Raw genomic sequence first — 18,799 nt, forward strand, 5'->3', positions numbered from 1 at the left:
TTCCCATTGGTTCAGTGTGTGTACAATTTGTATGTATACAAAACTGTTCACACCTTTTCACATTTATTTCAAACAAAACAATGTACTACCCAGCTTAATATGGTTTCATAAGACCTACTTGTGCCAAAAAAAAACCTATACGATTTGTGTGGGTGCAATAATTGATGAGAAATTACAGTTGAAGACAGCAAAAACACAACGGCTCCAGTCTTTTATCGCCACCTTTGTATCAAAATCCCGGTCCTGAAGGGGTTAACCTAATGCAACTTCGGCAGCTAATTGCACACCCTGCTTTAAAAGCCCACACTGTTTCAAGATTACATTGATTAATGCCAATTGTTTGTCACCTTTTTATGAATTTAAAGTTTGTCCCATGTTTGGATAGGTTATGGTCTTATGCATTAAATAAAAACCCTTTACATTTTGGAGAACAAAAGCCATATAGGAGTAAAAATCCAAGTTTGATTTATTGTAACTTGCAGAATCTGAATAGAGGGAGAAATAACATCAAATAAACATCAAAGCTTAGTTATATAAACGTTTTAGCAGTCACAAGTTATAAAACACATGCAGTGTACCTGCAAACAAGGGATCACAAAATGCCTGTACAGAAGCCAAAGAAGACAGCTTTATACAACCTATCAAAGATTTGCCTGAAAATGGTATTTTCTACTATATCACTTAAATTCATGACAAATCTTTAGTTATGATCTTCATCCTTTCAGTGCATTTGAAGGATCTTGTTTCAATAGCGACCTAAAGGCAAAAAATAGAAGTTTGTTAGGCATGATTACTTTTGACTGGCCTCTATTTAGATCATGCAGCCACAAAAACAAACCCCCAAAACACACAAGTCTTGACAATTACTTACGAGGAGAATATGAACGAGACCTGGAGCGAGACCTGTATCCTCCTCTGCTATAGTATGGAGAGGGAGATCTTCTCCTGTGAAAGCAGCACATTTGACACATTTATCAAAGCTACTATAGACATCACTGTTCTTTAACCATTTTACAACATACCCTTGAATACAAGGCATGACAAACTATCCTTGTAGGTGTGGCTCAGGCAAAGGCCATGAGATAACCAGCCAAGCAGATATTTTAGTTAGGTTAATATGCAGTCTAAAAAGAATTGTGATTCACTAGACACCACAGCTACTTAAGGCTACCATTACAGAATGCTAATGGTTCACTGGAAGAGTGGGACAGTGCTTCACACCAGCCATCCAAAAGGAATTTTAGCACAAAATGCCATCCAAAAGAATGCTGGAAAGGCTGTATAGAAGCATAGTATTCAGCCATAAATCCTAGAGAAAAATAAGTGATGTTGTAAAGGGCAAAGTAATAAAGCAGATAATCTGAGACTACATGAGTTTTCAGCAGCATATAGGGGGTTTATTCACAAAGGGAAACCTAACAGGAGCAGCTTCAACTCTATATTCATTAAGGCCCAACACTGGAAAGAGTCGCCATAATAAAGGCTCAAGTTTTGTCAACATTTGTCCAATTACCTAGCATACTGGTCCCGATCCTGTCCTCCACGCCATGCTCCTCCACCACCACCACCACCGCTGAAAATAAAGATTTACAAATAAAGATGTGCAAACAAAAGTAGTGTCCTGCTCTGGTGCAACCAAGTACTCAGATGTAGGTACAGAAACAGTTGTAATGAGGGTGTGACTAAACAGTTATTTTACATCTGTTTTGCCAGGTGAAAAAGTATGTAGTGCTGTTTCTCTCAGCTTAGAATGAAGGTGGCTTGGGATGGACAGTTCATTATATTAGTGTAATTTACAGTTTCATAAATTACAACAAGAGCATGTTCTATATAGGGGCATGCTGTAAAAAAAATACAAATTTCCACTGGCTTCTGTTAAGCCAATGGCAAAAGTAAACGTTAACCCTTGTGTACAGTTGGGGACTGAAATTACATCAAGCCTAAGGTAGGTTTCTCTTTTAATGACCCCCCCCCAAATAAATGCTACAGAATTGTTGAAGTTGTATTTGTATAGTAGAAATATTAGCACTTACCGGTAGGAAGATCTGCTGTAGTATTCACGGTCATCATACCCACCCCTTTCGTATCCTCGATCATAGTAGTCCCTGCGACGTGAGCTACCACTTTGGGGATAAGACAAGATGTTTGTTAAAACAAAAACAGATTGTGCTCTTATCACCTAGTAAGCATGGAAGTTGTATGAACAATTTTCCTCCTCAAGATCTGCGTCAACATTTGCCATTTTAATGCCTTAAAAGGTTGCCTAATAGAAATAAATCCCTTGGATGCTTCGATTTACTCCTGTCCACACAGAAGAATTCGGCTCAAGTTACACACCATACACAAGATAAGTTAAACTCACTAGGTTGGTCGTCCCATGTATATTCCTGGTGTGGGAGTATGAGGTCGTTTAGTTATTGAGAAGTCAACACGTATGCGTCTTCCATCAAGTTCCATTCCGTTTGCACGCTCTTTAGCCTAAAAGAAAACAAGAAAAAGCTAGAACTTCATATAATGTAACATTTTACCAAAAAGGTTGGTAGATAAGTGCAGCAGTCTAACAGCAGAAGTTAACAGTGAGGAGATTTGAACATCCTGAAACAGACCAAGGACTCATTTTAGTCTTTACATAAGGAAAAATATGGGCAGAATTGTGTAGCCAAATGCTTTAATTTGGGATGAGTAAATCAGTAAGACACTTTTTACAACCACTAGCAGTAAAATATTTGCTTGTGCCCAACATCTGGCTTATCCAGGCTGGTGAAGAATTAAGCAGCTACACCATTTTATTTGGCCACAGGCAAATGCAATCTATGCAAGCATGCACCGTTAGCTGGCTTATGTGCCATATCTGATGCACGTAACTGGAAAATCCAGAGGCAAGATTACATTTTTGACCAGTCTGCTAACCTCCCGTAAGACTTCTAATTACACTTGTTCTTCAGTATGCAAGGTATAAAATCCCAGTTCACTAGTAAAATTTACAGACCAGGTAATTCTAAACAAAACACACACTAGAGAAATCAGGTAGAAATCAGACATGTTTATGAGTAATATTTATGCATTTTTATTTAAACTCACCTCCTTGGCATCATCAACATTCTCAAAATAAACAAACGAGAACCCTCTTGAACGCCGAGATTGTTGGTCATAAACAATAGAAACATCAGCAATAGGACCGTACTTTGAAAAAACTTCTCTTAGATCTCTTTCTGTGGTGTAAAGACTCAGTCCAAATACACCAAGGCAACAGTTGGGGTCTGGATTTGCCTGTGTTTTTGGGGGGATAGAAAGAAAAGAAAGGCTTTACAAAAAGCATCTATATGAAAACAAGCAAGTTTTGTCTAGAAAAGTTAGGGTAACATTCTCAATAGGTTATTGCAGTAGATTGAACTGCATACTGTCATATTCCATAAGAAAACCTCCCAAGTTTTAATAATTCGTGTCCACTAAAATGGGTCTGCAGTTTCCTCATTTACTTTTTGTGCCATGAGCCCACCCAAGGAATATGCCCATAATAAAGCACTGTATAATACAGTGAAGTCACTTGTATACATTATGCAGAGCCAGCACATAATTTTACAGGGAAACTCACTGGCATCAGCCCATGACAATATATATATCAAATGTGAACACAAAGCCCAATTACATAGCACACTGGAACTCTAAACTAACAACACATTTACTCCGACCAAAAACTATGCGGACCACCACAAGTATGTGAGCTTGTTGGAAATATTAAAAAACTGGGCTTATTAGCACATCTACCCGTCTGTTACTGGTGGAGAGACTGCATCTATCCCCCACCCCGTGCCAAAATACTTGCAATAGACTTCCATTGTGAATACCTTGCTTACCCTGCTGCCTACATGACGTCTACGATTTGACATAGGAGAATGACTGTGGCTGCGCCTCCTCTTGTAATCTCTACTGTAAGACCTGCTTCGTGATCGCCTGTGAGATCTAGAACGGGTTCGTGACCTGGTGTAGTGCCGACGAGAGCTTCTTCTTGACCTGGACCTAATGTCAGTGTAAAATAAAATCAACGAGGGAGTTGCAAATTATTGCACACACCAAAACCTACACTGAACAAAAGCCTGCTCTCATTTTAGCATGTACATAAAACCACTACATGTCAAGCAACATGTATAGCTCCCACTAAGCCCATCGAGTATGGATGCAAGAAGCAAAAAAGAAAAAACCCTCCCAACAGGGCAATTATATGGCACTATGCATCTAACCAAGAATTCTTAAAATTTACTGTTGGGAAGTGTCTTAGTAAAAGCAAAACTACGTCTAGAAACAGGATATGTCTTTCAACAGAAATGCTAACTAGTTTACATAGTGAAGTATTAGACTCTTGGACATGTGCCATTTGTATTGCAAGTAGCTACACAAGCCATTACATATGCTGAATAGTCAGCCTCAACCTAGCTTGAAGCTATTCACATTATATTAAAAAAACAAAACAAAAAACCACATACCTTGATTGCGACCTTGACCTGGATTTGGATCTTGATCGTCTGGACCCCTCTTTGGATCTTGAACGTGCAGCAGAATGATTGGGAGACTGGCTCGCCGACTTAACAGAGCGATGTGCACTTCCACTTCTTGAAGCTGAACGAGACTCCTAAACAAAGGGAAAAAAGTTTATCACAAAATGACCAACATTTCAATTTGTTAAATTAGCCGAGCTCTGGATTCTGGTGTTGACCCTTTTATTGAAGCTTACAAAGAGAAAAATATTTATAGATAGCTAAAGCAAGCAAGCCTAATTGACTTTTCCCTGGTATTCACTTTACCCTGTATGCACTCTTTAAATAGATAATGCATGCAGATATTTAGAAAAATATACAGGGACACAGAAACAGACTAGTAATTACTTAGCGTAGTGCTTTCTGATTCCAGATTACTTCTTATCTTAACTTCATTTCTATTTCTTTTCTTCATTCTTCATTTTCAAATTCTGACTTCTTTGCAATCTTCCCCTTCTCACACACATTTCTCAATATCCTATAAGTAGGACTTCTTTTCTTATAATTAGCATGCATTCTCTTTTTTTCAAATTTCAGCTTCACTTATTCCTGAGCTTCAAATAATTCTCATTATTAAACTTGTCAAATGACGACTTCTGTATTTTCCTTCTTCAATAATAACCTTAACAGAAAAAGAACAGGATGAAATTTTAAGTCTTCAGGATCAAATCTGACAGAGCTGAAACTAGAAAAAAAAAATCTAGATGCTAGGATTTCAAAAAACTCCAACAGGATCTTAAAACTGAAGGAAATACGGACAACACTGATGGTTACACAGCATTTGTCACTGGGATCCCTAGAAGTAATTCTCCAGTTAGAGCCTTTGGTACAATGCAGGCCCTAATCATTTGAGAAACACCTATTATATGAAATTTATTCCAATAGCGTAAAAGGCTACCATGAGTACAAGTGATACTCATGGAGTAAACATATGCCTGTACTACAAGTTGCTGAATCCCTTCAACCTGGAAAACCAAGCATGCTTATTTGCTTAACACTCAGAAGTGAAGCATTGCCACAAATGCAAAGAAAAACAGATCCTTCATTTAGAAGTGAAAGTTGGATACAAGCAGCAGTGACCATACACCGGACACCAAAAGGTCTATGGGCTTTTACTAAAGCCTCCTGAGAAAAATGTCTGTACAATGCATTTCTTGACAATGTCACTACACAATCATAAAAAGTTTTGGATTTCCACAAGAAAATCTGAACTGTTAAGCAGTGTACTACAAATGACCTGACATGATTAAGAGAACTTTTACTACCCCACAGACCATTCTAACTGGCCCGCAAAATATGGATCGAGAACTATTAATGGCACCTAAAGTGATGCTCCAACCATCATATGCATGCAAATGTTTTCAGTGTTTCTTTTGCTAACGACTTGCCCTTCCCCCACAGGAGATGTGTCCCTTTAAACATATATCCGTATACATACTGCCAGGGAGCTGCAGGTCTGTGCACAGCAAGTGATGCCAATAATTTTTATGAAACACACCCTCTTTACCTAGAGAAGAGCTCACCTGCTACTATTCAGAACATCACAAACAAGACACAAACCCAGCAGAGTAAAGCGCATAGATGCCTCGCAACTCGTTGGCAGATTTGGTAAAGATGAGTTTCTGCTTTTCTTGGTGCAGATAGCATGTACAGCAATTTCATGAAGCAGGAAATCAAAGACAATATTTGATGCATTTTAAGAAAACCTTTATACTTAGTAAACTTATGCTAAAAAAAAAAAAAATGTAATAGTGAGGGAGTTGAAAACGAATAGACCCAACAATGTCCCCTTAACAAGAGTGAATCAATTTCCAAGTAAACAAACCTGTAGCCAGCTGAAAGGAAATAACACGCTGGGAGCGTAATGACATCTGTACCGGTACACAGGTAGTAAAATCTGCATTTTATTTGTTTAAATGCAATCCTAAGTGGATCTAAAAAGCTTCAACAACTCGCTTCACCTCACCATCTGTTACAAGGCAGAAGTTCAGCTTAAGACGGTTTAGATAAAGTGTGGGAAGCAGCCGCGTCCAGCAACACCAATTCTTAACCACAGCACATTAAGGGAACTGCGGTTGGGGAGCAATAACCTGTTGCAGCTAAGGCTCGTTACTTAAACTCCTAACGAAAATGAGAGCCAGAGAAGGAGCCGCTTCCTACCTTGTCCTAGGAATATAGGGATATTTCAGCTCAGTTCATAGGAGACCATTTGGTTCTCACTTTCGTTTTCCCTTAGCTATCGCCATACGCAGTATCCCTATGACTCATACAGCTTAAACAAGTTATGCTATTATAACGCAATACATTTGTGTAGACTTAGAAAACAGGCATTACAAACTTGCTTTTCCAAACATAACATTACCCCGAATTGTGACGTGCAACATGGGCTCATTAAATATGCAGGCCAAGCCATATATAATTAAAGGAAGCGGCTTCTTGAGTTAACATAGGGCGCGTCCATGTTTTAAAACGCATGATTTTATTGACCTATAATCTCCGGCAGCAACCAGAGATACTAATATATATACATAAAATCGTTAGCGTACCAGGAGTACGTCAAGGCATTCGCAAAGTATAACCATTAATGCCAGAAATTGCGTTCGCAAGCCGTTGCCTTTATTCACCATGCGCCAAACACCGGAGCCATTTTAGAACACCCAAACAACCATGCACAAAATGGCGTCGCGATCTCCGACATATGGCTTTAGGCTATAATTACGAAAATTGAAGTACCGCTAACGAAATAAAACGTGGTTCTTACACACCGTTCACGGTTTTCTAAGTTAGAATGGGTAAAAGCATAAGAGGAACGGTAAAACAGTGTAGCACGTCTCAGGTGTCCCCCCCTACTCCATTCTCAGACGGTACGGGCAGTGAGCCACAGATAGCGAATATCTATTTAGGACAAAACAAACTATAAATTCCATGCGGCACTAATGCATTACTAACCCGATCGCCGTAATTCTGCTCGCCGCTATCACTCATGATTGCAGTTACACGAACGCCACAGCGTAACCGCCCAGCCGCTATCTGTCCAGGAAATGACGAAAGATCGGAGCCTGTCCCAGGGTACCTTGGTGTTGCTCTTTTTCACTGCGATGCGTCGGGTGGGCGGGGCCAGTACCTCAAACAGGGCTGTGCTCGAAGTCACGCCATGGGTTCCCGCGCTAAGAAGGTTGGTGCGCATGCTCCAGGCAATATGCAATCATGCGCTATTATAATTATTTCCTTAGTGTATGATGTGAATGCGCTGGTTTTATCTGTGCTGCTCGTTTTTTGGATACGGTTCCCCAAATGGTTTTGAGTAAAATAACAGACATCAATATGATAAGGAATGTTCGCCATGTTATTTTGCTCCTGGCCAGATTCCTGGCAAGGAAATTGTGCCCAGACATAGTAATCGCAGAATTCGCATACCGCCGTCTAGTATTTCCATATGGGTTATTATCAAGAGGGGAAAATAAAGGCAGATTTAACAATCTTTGAAATGAGGGACGCTTGGGGGAGGCAAGCTTCACTGATTCTCTTTGGCCCGCCAATGGCTCTTTGTGTAATTGGGCAAGCCGTTTTTATTTTACCTGTTTTCATTTATGCACGTATTTTCTGCCGTCCACATATCCCCAAACGGGGCTACCTGTGTTGAGGCGGTGTGACAATGTGAGGGCAGTTTAGGTTGGGTGAGATCATGGGTGTGACCCCTTCCACGGCCGGTGTCCTCGTTACAGATATGGCATGCAGCGCCTTTTAACCCCTTAAGGACCAAGCTGTTTTTGTACCCTTGCGACAGACAGATTTTTGCAGTGCTTGTTTTTTTTTTTCTTTCAGGACAAGAAGGACTTTTTTTTGTTTTAATCCTATCAGCTAATTTAATATTAAAAATTGAAAAACCCTTTCTCATCTACAAAGTTTAATAAAAAAAAATGCTAAATAGATTATAATATTTGTCCTCAGTTTAGAAATACCCAATGTTTTTTTCCTTTCATTTGCAAATTATAGGGCAATAAGTACAAGTAGCAAATTGCTATTTCAAAACCATTTTTTTTCTTCATACCTTGTAATCCTGCCCGCATGTCCCACATGGGATGTCTGAAGCCGGCCAGTTCAATTTACCCCTCAAACCAAATATTTTTTCAAACTAGGCACCCCAGAGTATTTCAAACACTAGTAATATAACTCTTTCCATGCACTCATTTTACCACTAGCCAAAGTTTGTGGTAGTATTTTTTTTGTGTGGTTTTTTCCACACACATTGTACTTCAGGTATGAATTTACAGATCCTGGTATATGTTACTGCCAAACAAAACAACAGTATGTGTTCAGCAACATCTGTGTGCAGTGATACCCCCATGCATAGGCTTTTCAGGTTGTTTTAGGGCTGAAGGGCCACAATTGGGAGGTGTGCATTTTTCAATTTTGATATCTGGTCATCCCCATGTCCTGCCTGAGACATCTTTGGAGTTGCCCAATTCTGTTTACCCCATGAAATCATATATTTTTGAAAACTAGACACCCCAGCGTATTTCAAGTGCTGATATTTTAACTCTTTCCATGCACTTATTGTACTACCAGCCTTTGTCAAGATTTGTGGTGGCATTTTGTGTATGTGGTTTTTTTTACCTTCTGGTATGTGTCACTGCTAAACAAGACCCTAAAATTTGCTAACACTAGGAAGCTTCAGCCTGTCTTTGACTTAGCTCGCCCTGCAAGCTGCCCTGCTACCCCCACAGGGTCATGCAACTCAATGCTGTGTGACCTCACCTTGACCTCTTGCTTCAGCCTATCTCAGTTGGGTGGCAGCAATTTCTCTATTTTATTTCACTTTATGAAACAAGCCTTTAAATTTATAGGTGAAATCAGCTTACTTAGAGTAAAAACATTTAGTACTTTGTTTTACAACATATAGATTTTGGATTCCAGATATTCTAAAGTACCTAGAGGCATAACAAAAGATACTTATTATTTTGCATGCCTGAATTTAAATAAATGTAAACAATGGTAAATCCCCTCACACGAATATGGCAATGTGCTAAGCGCCTCCAATGCAGTGGACTGGACTCGCCTTGACTATAGGTGGTGCCGGCCCTGCCTCCAGTGTAACTGTTATCTTGGGAACTTGTTTATTTTTTAACGGGTGCCACTATCTTGCAAAATCCCTTGCTGTGGCGCTTGTGTCCACTCTCCAAAGTGGTCATAGTGTGTCCAGGGGTGGGTTTTTGTTGTCGCTGAATGCCTCGCCATCGAGGCATTTCAACAACACCATTTGAGCTTCCTAAAATAGTCTCCTAAACTCTCTTAAATAAGGCATCTGCTGCCCTGGGGAGGGATCACGCAGGGTTCCTGGAGGAGATTGCTGTGTTGCTGAATGCCTCAACATCCTATGATTACAGCAACACTGCTTGGGCAAAGAAAGCGATCCTTGGTCGTTAAAGCAATCTATGGAGTCTATGTCATCTTGGTCCATAGTCTACATAGGACCTTTGGGGAACTGCCCTATTAAGCAGAGACACACCAGGGGAAGAGTTTTTTGTGCACCATGTGGAGGGGCACCATGTAAATGTATCTCCTCTGTTTTTAATCTTCCAGGATTCTTTTCTTTCAGAAATTGTACCAGTGGATTGGAGGAAGGCAGATGTGATTCCTATATTCAAAAAGGGTTCAAGCTCTTTGCCTGGAAATTATAGACCTGTGAGCTTAGCTTCTGTGTCTGGGAAAGTATTTACAGTGTTATTAGCAAAAATCAGCATTGTTTTATGAAACATAGGTCGTGTCAAACTTAATTGCATTCTACGAAGAAGTAAGTAGAAGTGTAGATCAGGGTATTGCAGTGGATGTAATCTACTTGGATTTTGCCAAGGCGTTTGACACAGTTCCACACAATAGGTTAGTATTCAAACTGAAAGAAATTGATCTAGATTTCTGATCATAAATGGAAATTTTTCAAGCTGGACAAAAGTGGTAAGGGTTCTGTTCTGGGACCAATTTTATTTAACATATTTATAAATGATCTTGCAATAGGCATTGAAAGTTATGTTTCCGTGTTTGCAGATGACTGATGAATGATTTAGATGAATTGGGGGACTGGGCACACAAATGGCAGATGAAATGTAATGTAGATAAATGCAAAGTTATGCACTTCAAGGTAAGCCGTGCACAAGCAATTTACACCCTAAACTGTATTGAATTAGGGAAAACAACAAATGAGAAGGACTTGGGAATTGTTATAGACAACAAACTAGGCAACAATGTGCAATGTCAATCAGCAATTGCTAAGGCCAGTAAGGTATTGTCATGTATAAGAATGTATTTGCGTCTTTATAAATCAATGGTAAGACCACACCTTGAATATGCTGTGCAGTTTTGGGCACCTATTCTAAAGAAGGATATTATAGCACTAAAAAAAAAAGTGTCCGTGCGATGCAGACCCCCACCGGCTGACAGAGAATCGAGGTCTCCTGCAGAGGATCATACTCTCTGTCAGCCGGTGGGGGTCTGCACAGACGGAGGCGGAGGCCTGTTTCAAAAGAGTTTAGGAGGTGATCGATGAGCGAGGCATTCAGTGACACCAAACACCCACCCCAGTAAGCACTGTGACAACCGCCACTGCAAGATTTTGGCACTCGCAAGATGGCTGTGCGCCCTTTGTGATTAGTAAAATTAATTTAAAAAAAAAATAGTTAAAAAAATTTTTTAAAAAGGTAACATGTTCAGTTCCACAAAATGTAGTGTATATATATATATATACACACAAACCAAAGGGAGCGGCTGCACACTCAGAAATATTGTAAATATACACAGGCTTTTATATGCCCAGGTGCTCCAAAAATAGCCAGATATACGTAACCAAAGAAAAATGGGCACTCACGGGTCTTTGTAGTAACGTGCATTAAACACTAGTTTATTTCAGTCAGCACGATCAACGTTTCGGACCACCTCCGGTCCTTTCTCAAGACAAGTGCTGTGTGGCAAAGTGAAACAATTTGTGCAGTGCAATAATTAATGTGATAAACAACAGGAGTGGTTTACCCCACCTCTCAAACGATCATCATGTGGGAATGAAGACTGGAATCACCAGAACAGCATGTGCATATCCCCAGTTAAACATAATGTGTACCTAATAAAACATCTCCCATGCAACAAGCGGAACCTAGAACTGTTCCGTTCAATACATTGAATTCTCTTGGTCATGTGAAATGATATAAATAAAAGAGAAGCTTCTCAGTGAAATAGCAATTAACCCCTTAATGACAAAGCCCCCCACATACACGGGCTCAAAAGTCATTGTTCCCAATGGGCTTCGGGACCGCCCATTGTCCCCAAGGGGTTAAATAGTGCATATGGAATTAAAATGTGTACGTTTAAAAAATACATAGTACCATACCACAAGAATCTATAATAGACAAAATTTAGTAAAGGCAGAGAATTCTGCAGACTGCAAAGAGATATCATGCATGCAATGAATAAAAACAGAACATACTGGGATTTCATAAATGCAGCAAACATAAATCCATAAAAGAGTTATGCTCCATTTTATCGAATATCCAAAAATGAGGAAAAAGAAACATGTTCATTTAGTCCCATTGGTGTGAGGGTATTAAGAGTCTTAATCCAAAAGGTCTCGCGTTGAGGCAATAACCTGGCCCTATCACCTCCTCTTCTCAAGGGGGGGACCATATCAATGGCTACAAAGCGTAAATTGTTCAAGTGATGTTTCTCGCTCAAAAAATGTTTAGCCACTGGCTTATCAGTTGTTCCATCTCGATACGCTGTATTGATAGCTGACCGGTGTCCCCGGATTCTGTCCCGTAATGTCAAGTCCGTTTTTCCAATGTAACAGAGGCCACACGGGCATGTGATTTTATATACAACAAACTCTGATTTACAGGTGATATAATGATTAATGTCAAACTGCTTATTTGTATGTGGATGTTGAAATGATTTTGTTTGAATCATGTGGCCGCAGGTAACGCAGCCACTGCATTTATAGCATCCTTTTCGAGCCGGAAGTTTAGCCAACCAATTAGTATCATAACAGTGAATAGGATCAGAGGAAACTACTATATCTCTAATGCTTCTGCCTTTTGAATAGCTAATTATCGGTCGCTTTTTGAATGATAAAGGAAGACTTCTATCGTTTATTACCAGATTCCAGTTGGTTCTAATACCATCTGAGATATCTTTTGAAGCCATAGTGTATCGCATATTGTACGTCAGTCTGTCAGAGCTTTTTTGTCTGATAATTTGAGTAGAGATATTGTTCTGGCCCATCGTCTTTCTAGCTCTAGATAAACATTTTCTTATTAAATTCTGCTCATATCCACGATGTAGGAATTTGCTCTCCATCTCCCTTAGTTGTTGTTCCGTGTTATCGGTATTATAATTATTTCGCAATACCCGCAGGAATTGTGCATAGGGGATGGCTTTAACCCCTTCGAGACAAAGGCTGATTTTACTTTTTGTACCCTTTGTGACAATGGCCTTTTTAACATTTCTGCGCTGCTTGTGTTTAGCTGTAATTTTCTTCTTTCCCGTTTACTGAACCCACACACATTAGATATTGTTTTTTTCAGGACAAGAAGGGCTTTCTTTAGATGACATTGTTTTGAATGTATCATATTATTTACTATTAAAAAAATTATAAAATATGGTGAAAAATTTTGAAAAAAATTACTGTTTCTAACTTTTAGTTGAAAAATCTTTTACTCATCTATAAAAGGTAATGAAAAAACCTGCTAAATAGATTCTACTATTTGTCCTGAGTTTAGAAATACCCAATGTTTTCATGTTTTTTTGCTTTTTTCTACCCATTATGGGGCAATAAGTACAGGTAGCGTTTTGCTATTTCAAAGCCATTTTTTCCAAATCTGGTAATTCTTCCCCCCATGTGCCATTTCGGGTATCTTTGAACCCGGCCAATGCAATTTACCCCATCAAGTCATATATTTTTGAAAACTAGACAGCCCAGGGTATTCCAAATGCTAGTATTTTAACTCTTTCCATGCACCATATCTACCACCAGTCTTTGTCAAACTTTATGGTAGTCATTTTTTTGCATTTGTTTTGTCATACACATTTTACTTCAGGTATGAATTAAAATGTTCTCGTTTATGTCACTATCACAAAACACCCCAATATGTGTTCAGCAACATCTCCTGAGCGCAGCGATACCCCACATGAATGATTTTGCCTGGCTGTTTGGGGGCAAAAGGGCCACATTTGGGGCATGCGCTTTTTTCAATGTTGAACTTTGGCATTTGGGGATCCACTGCCCATGCCCTATTTGGTACATCTTTGAGCCGGGCCATTTCAGTGTGCCCAACAAAACCATATATTTTTCAAAACTAGACACCACAGGGTATTTTAAATGCTGGTATTTTAACTCTTTGCATGCACACATTTTACCACCAGCATTTTTTCAAAGTTTGCAGTAATATTTTTGTGTGTGTATTTTTCCCACACACACCTACTTTATGTATGAATTTACAGCTCCTGGTATATGCCGCTGTCACACGACACCCCATAATGTGTTCAGCAACATCTCCTGAGTGCAGTGATACCCCACATGCATGGGTGTGTCATTTTTTGGGGGAACTAAAAGGCCACATTTGGTACGTGTGCATTTTTCTAATTGGAAATTAGATGTGTGGCCATCCTTCCCCCCGTGTTAATTGGGACGTTGTTGAACCTGGCCCATTCAATTTACCCCATCAAATCATACATTTTTTAAAAGTAGACACCCCACGGGCATTTAATATGCCAGTATTTTAACTCTTTCCATGTGAGAATTGTTTTAAGCTAATATGCTAATTTTAGGACTTGCTCACAAAAATATATTTTTTATATATATATTTTTTTTTAAAAAAATTTTAACATTTTTTTTCAACTTGGAGGTTCCCCTGATAGTGACATCAGTGGGAAATGATTTTTACATTTTACTAGTTTTTTACTATTTTTTTCTAATTATTATTAATTTTATTTTATTTTTTAATTTATTTTTACTAATCACACTGTGATTAGAAAGCTGGGCTCCATTGACTTGCATGGTGAATGCAGTACCTGTATTCAACCTGCAAGTGGAGCCAAAGTTCTCTAGATGGTCCGGACCATCTAGCGAACTTTTAAAATTTGTGGTTCCTGTTACAGGACGGCGGCCATCTTCCTTGATGGCGAAGATTGCCGGTAGCTGCGGCTGTGACCGCTCTCCGGAGCGGTCACAGCCCATCAAAAGGTTAGTGTTTGGTGTCGCTGGATGCCTCCTGATCGAGGCATTCCAGCGACACCATTTAAGTTTAGGAGGCGATCATCGATCGCCTCCTAAACGCTTTTAAAACGGGCGTCCGCCGCCATACAAAGTATGGCGGATGTTGACGCCCCGTGGAGGGGCCAGAGATGGCCCCTTCGTGCCGATCGCGGCGTTGCTGAATGCCTCGAGGTCGAGGCATTCAGCAACGCTTTTTGGGTGCAGAAAGCGATAGTAGATCGCTTTCTGCACCCGTTTAAAGACGTGCCGGTCCTGGCACGTCAATTGTCGTAAAGCACATGCTTTTCCGTGCCGTGCCAGGACCGGCAATTGTCATTAAGGGGTTAAACACATGAGGAGGATGGCAGCTTTGTCTGTGGAGTAATGTGTTTCGATCAGTAGGTTTTTTAAATAATGAAAAATGTAGTTGACGTTCAGAGATGGAGATCCTCAAATCAAGAAAATTAATAAAATCCATATTGCATTCTGATGTCATCAGAATAGGCGTGGGCAGTGCATTGATTTGGTCCATGGTCCACGGCCCTTCAAAATTATTAGGCAGTCATCGATGTAGCGTTTGTATAGTAAGGCTTGGTCACCCAAGATATCCATCAAGTAGTCTTCTTCAAAACGGTACATATATGCTTGGCTTTCACGCAAGTGACTCCTGGTGTTCTGGATCGCATCTTGTAGATGGTAATCTATCCATTTACCCAATGGCTCTAGAAGTCCACCTTTTGCGGATACTATGGGTCGGCCTGGTGGCTTATGTGCATTCTTGTGGAGTTTTGGTAACGTATACAGTACTGGAATACGTGGAAACTCTTGAATCAGAAAATTGGCTTCATCTGGAGTCAAATAACCAGCTTCTTGCCCTCGCTGAATCACTATTTTAATCATAGCTGAAAATTTCTCAGTTGGATTATATGTAAGTGTCTCATATGTTTCTGGATTTGAGAGTTGTCTTATAATTTCATCTCTGTAGTCTGTGTAATTGAGGACCGCTATCCCACCACCCTTATCAGCGGGGCAAATTACAATCTCCGGATCGGTGGATAAAGTAGTCAGTGCCTGTTTTTGGGAAATGGTTAAATTAAAATGAGCTTTACGTTGATTCCAGGGGTAATTCTCCAAATGGGTTTCTTGAACCCTCTGGAATGTGGTGAGAGAAATATTGTTTGAGGTAGGATCAAAAGTGCTTCTAAGTTTGAACGGATGATTCAAAATATCAGTCGTAGTTTTTTTCTTATGAAAAAATTCTTTCAGTCGTAGTTGTCGTCCAAATTTATATTGTTCAACCTGCCAGTCAAATTTCTTGATATAGTTAGTAGGTATGAAATTCAGACCATAAGACAGCACTTCACGTTCACTTGTAGAAAGGGAGCGATTAGAAAGATTAAAGACAGGAATTATCTCCTCGTGGATGGTCTTGTCTTTATTGGTTGATTGCCTTTTTTGCCCTCGCCTAGGTTTCCGTCTGGAGGTTCTCCTAGGGTATCTTGGCGTGTTTTTCTGGTACTCTTTATATATCCCGGTCTTTCGCCTAAAAAAGAGGCTGGAGTGGTTGTAGTATTTTCTAATCCACGGCTAGCTTGGTTCGTTTTATTAGTACTCTCTGTATCTGAAGCTGAGGTCGAATCAACAGAACTCTGATCCACTGTGAATTGGTTTGGTCTCCTGATTTTATATGGATATTGACGAAATCTTCGAGCTGGTGGTGAATTCTCCATTTTATTCCCTAACCAGCGATATACTCTGTGTCTATCATAATCTTCATTCACTTTGGAAAGCTTCTGTCTTTTAAACCTTAAAAGGTCACTGCGATAGGACTCCAGTTGCTGTTGTAGAGTAGTTATGATGGTTGCATCAAATTTGGTAATAATATCCATTTGTGCGGTCTCAAAATCTAAGAGCTGTTTGCGAACTTGATGTAATTCCTCTTGTACATCCTCCATGATGATTACCATCAGATCTAGGGAACATTTGTTAAGTAATGCTATCCATTTTCTACACATCTCGGGTTTATGTCGTCCGAGTGTGGGGATATTGTGGATCCGAAATCCCCTTGGAATCCTTTTTGCTCGATAGTAATCTGACAAAAACAGACCGTGCATATCCAGATCTATTTCTCTCTTTTTTAGTCTGTTTAGCTCCTGTGATACATCTTTTTCTGTAGTTGTGGAAAAAGATGTATCACAGGAGCTAAACAGACTAAAAAAGAGAGAAATAGATCTGGAAATGCACGGTCTGAGAAAGGACCGGAGGTGGTCCGAAACGTTGACCGTGCTGACTGAAATAAACTAGTGTTTAATGCACTTTACTACAAAGACCCGTGAGTGCCCATTTTTCTTTGGTTACGTATATATATATATATATTTATTTTTTATTTTTATTTTTTTTTGAGAAAGTCCTAAAATTAGCGCTTTATCTTTTATCAATTCTCGCATGGAAAGAGATAAAAATACTGCCATGTTAAATGCCCATGGGGTTTCTACTTTAAAATAAAATGTATGATTTGACGGGGTAAATTGAATTGGCCGGGTTCAACAATTTCCCAATTAACACAGGGGGAGGGTGACCACATCTAATTTGAAAAATGCACACGTCCCAAATGTGGTCTTTTCGCCCCCCAACAAACCCATGCATATGGGGTATCTCTGTACTCAGGAGATGTTGCTGAACATATTGGGGTGTTGTGTGACAAATACTACTGCAAACTTTGACAAAGGCTGGTGGTGTCTAGTTTTAAGAAATATATGATTTTATTGGGCACACTGAATTGGCCAGGCTCAAAGATGTACTAAATAGGGCATTGGCAGTGGATCACAAAATGTCAAAATTCAACATTGAAAAATGTGCATGCCCCAAATGTGGCGCTTTTGCCCCAAAACAGACAGGCAAACCCATGCATTGGTGGTATCACTATACTCAGGAGATGTTACTAATCACATAATGGGATGTTCTGTGACATATACCAGGAGCTGTTAATTTATAACAGGTGAATTAATGCAAAAAAATTACTACCACAGAGTTTGACAAAGATGTGATAAAATGTGTGCATGGAGAGAGTTAGAATACTATTATTTTAAATACCCTGGGGTGTCTAGTCTTCAAAAATGTATGATTTGATGGGGTAAATTGCATTGACCAGCTTCAAATTTACCCAAAATAACACATGGGACAGAATTACCAGATTTGGGAAAAAATTGTTTTGAAAAAATATTGGGTATTTCCAAACTCAGGACAAATAGTAGAATCTATTTAGCAGGTTTTTTCATTAGCTTTTATAGATGAGTAAAAGATTTTTCAAGTAAAAGTCAGAAAAAGTCATTTTTCTCCTAAATGTTTTACCATATTTTATACTTTTTTATAGTAAATTATATGATACAATAAAAAATGACATCTAAAGAAAGCCCTTCTTGTCATGAAAAAAACAATATCTAACTTGTGTGGGTTCAGTAAACGGGAAAGAAGAAAATTACAGCTAAATGCGAGCATCACAGAAATGTTAAAACAAAAATAAAATCAGCCATTGTTAAAAAAAAGACATTTGAGCAGTATTAGGGAGGAGGGCGATGGTTCACTAGTTCGGTGGGTTGGTCTTGGAGGAAGAGGTGAGTGACGTTTTTTGTGTGGGAATTTCACAATGTTCTTATTGAGACTGGAATACCAGTGAAGGGCTGTTAGCTGACTGGCTGTAATTCTTTTCAGGATTTTATTATAAAATCTCATTCTATGTGGTCTAAAATGTAATATTTACATGGCTCTACCCATGATGGCTTAACTGGTTCCCCTCTTTAGAGGGAGTCTAAGAAGGCTGTGCCCTCCTGATGGCCAGGGACAGGACACCATTTCAGGCAGTGTGATCACAGAAGATTGGGGACTTGGTGATCCACTGCATACAGAGTAACACAAACTACATTAGTTTTCATAATATAAGAGCTCATAATGCCAGAATAATGAGCATCTGTCATTATTGACTGTTGGTGCTACATAAATAAAATACAATAATAATAATAATTGCAGT

The 18,799-nt window shown here is 39.4% G+C and overlaps 2 protein-coding genes across 4 annotated transcripts in view; one reads left to right on the forward strand and one right to left on the reverse strand.

Annotated features, from left to right (window-relative positions):
* Positions 1-442: 442 nt before the first annotated feature.
* On the reverse strand, positions 443-7,617 carry TRA2B (transformer 2 beta homolog). Of its 3 annotated transcripts, none has more exons than XM_053471077.1 (9): positions 7,485-7,617; positions 4,485-4,630; positions 3,858-4,020; positions 3,082-3,270; positions 2,363-2,478; positions 2,034-2,123; positions 1,514-1,573; positions 872-945; positions 443-756 (listed from the first exon to the last, which is right to left on the reverse strand). In XM_053471077.1, the coding sequence occupies exons 1-9, from the start codon at positions 7,518-7,520 to the stop codon at positions 746-748; spliced, it is 885 nt and encodes a 294-aa protein (XP_053327052.1). In that variant the 5' UTR covers positions 7,521-7,617; the 3' UTR covers positions 443-745. The 3 variants fall into 3 exon arrangements, with proteins under 3 accessions (XP_053327052.1, XP_053327051.1, XP_053327053.1); XM_053471076.1 differs by having other exon boundaries at positions 3,849-4,020; XM_053471078.1 differs by lacking the exon at positions 443-756 and having other exon boundaries at positions 864-945.
* A 47-nt stretch (positions 7,618-7,664) lies between these two features.
* GTF3C3 (general transcription factor IIIC subunit 3) overlaps positions 7,665-18,799 on the forward strand; it is a 36,707-nt gene continuing 25,572 nt past the window's right edge. The window contains exon 1 of the mRNA XM_053472162.1: positions 7,665-7,710. The gene's annotated coding sequence lies outside the window, so the exon portion shown is untranslated. The remainder of the gene's footprint in view (positions 7,711-18,799) is intronic.

The sequence above is a fragment of the Spea bombifrons genome, chromosome 7 (genome assembly GCF_027358695.1).
Source record: "Spea bombifrons isolate aSpeBom1 chromosome 7, aSpeBom1.2.pri, whole genome shotgun sequence".
NCBI lineage: Eukaryota > Metazoa > Chordata > Amphibia > Anura > Pelobatidae > Spea > Spea bombifrons.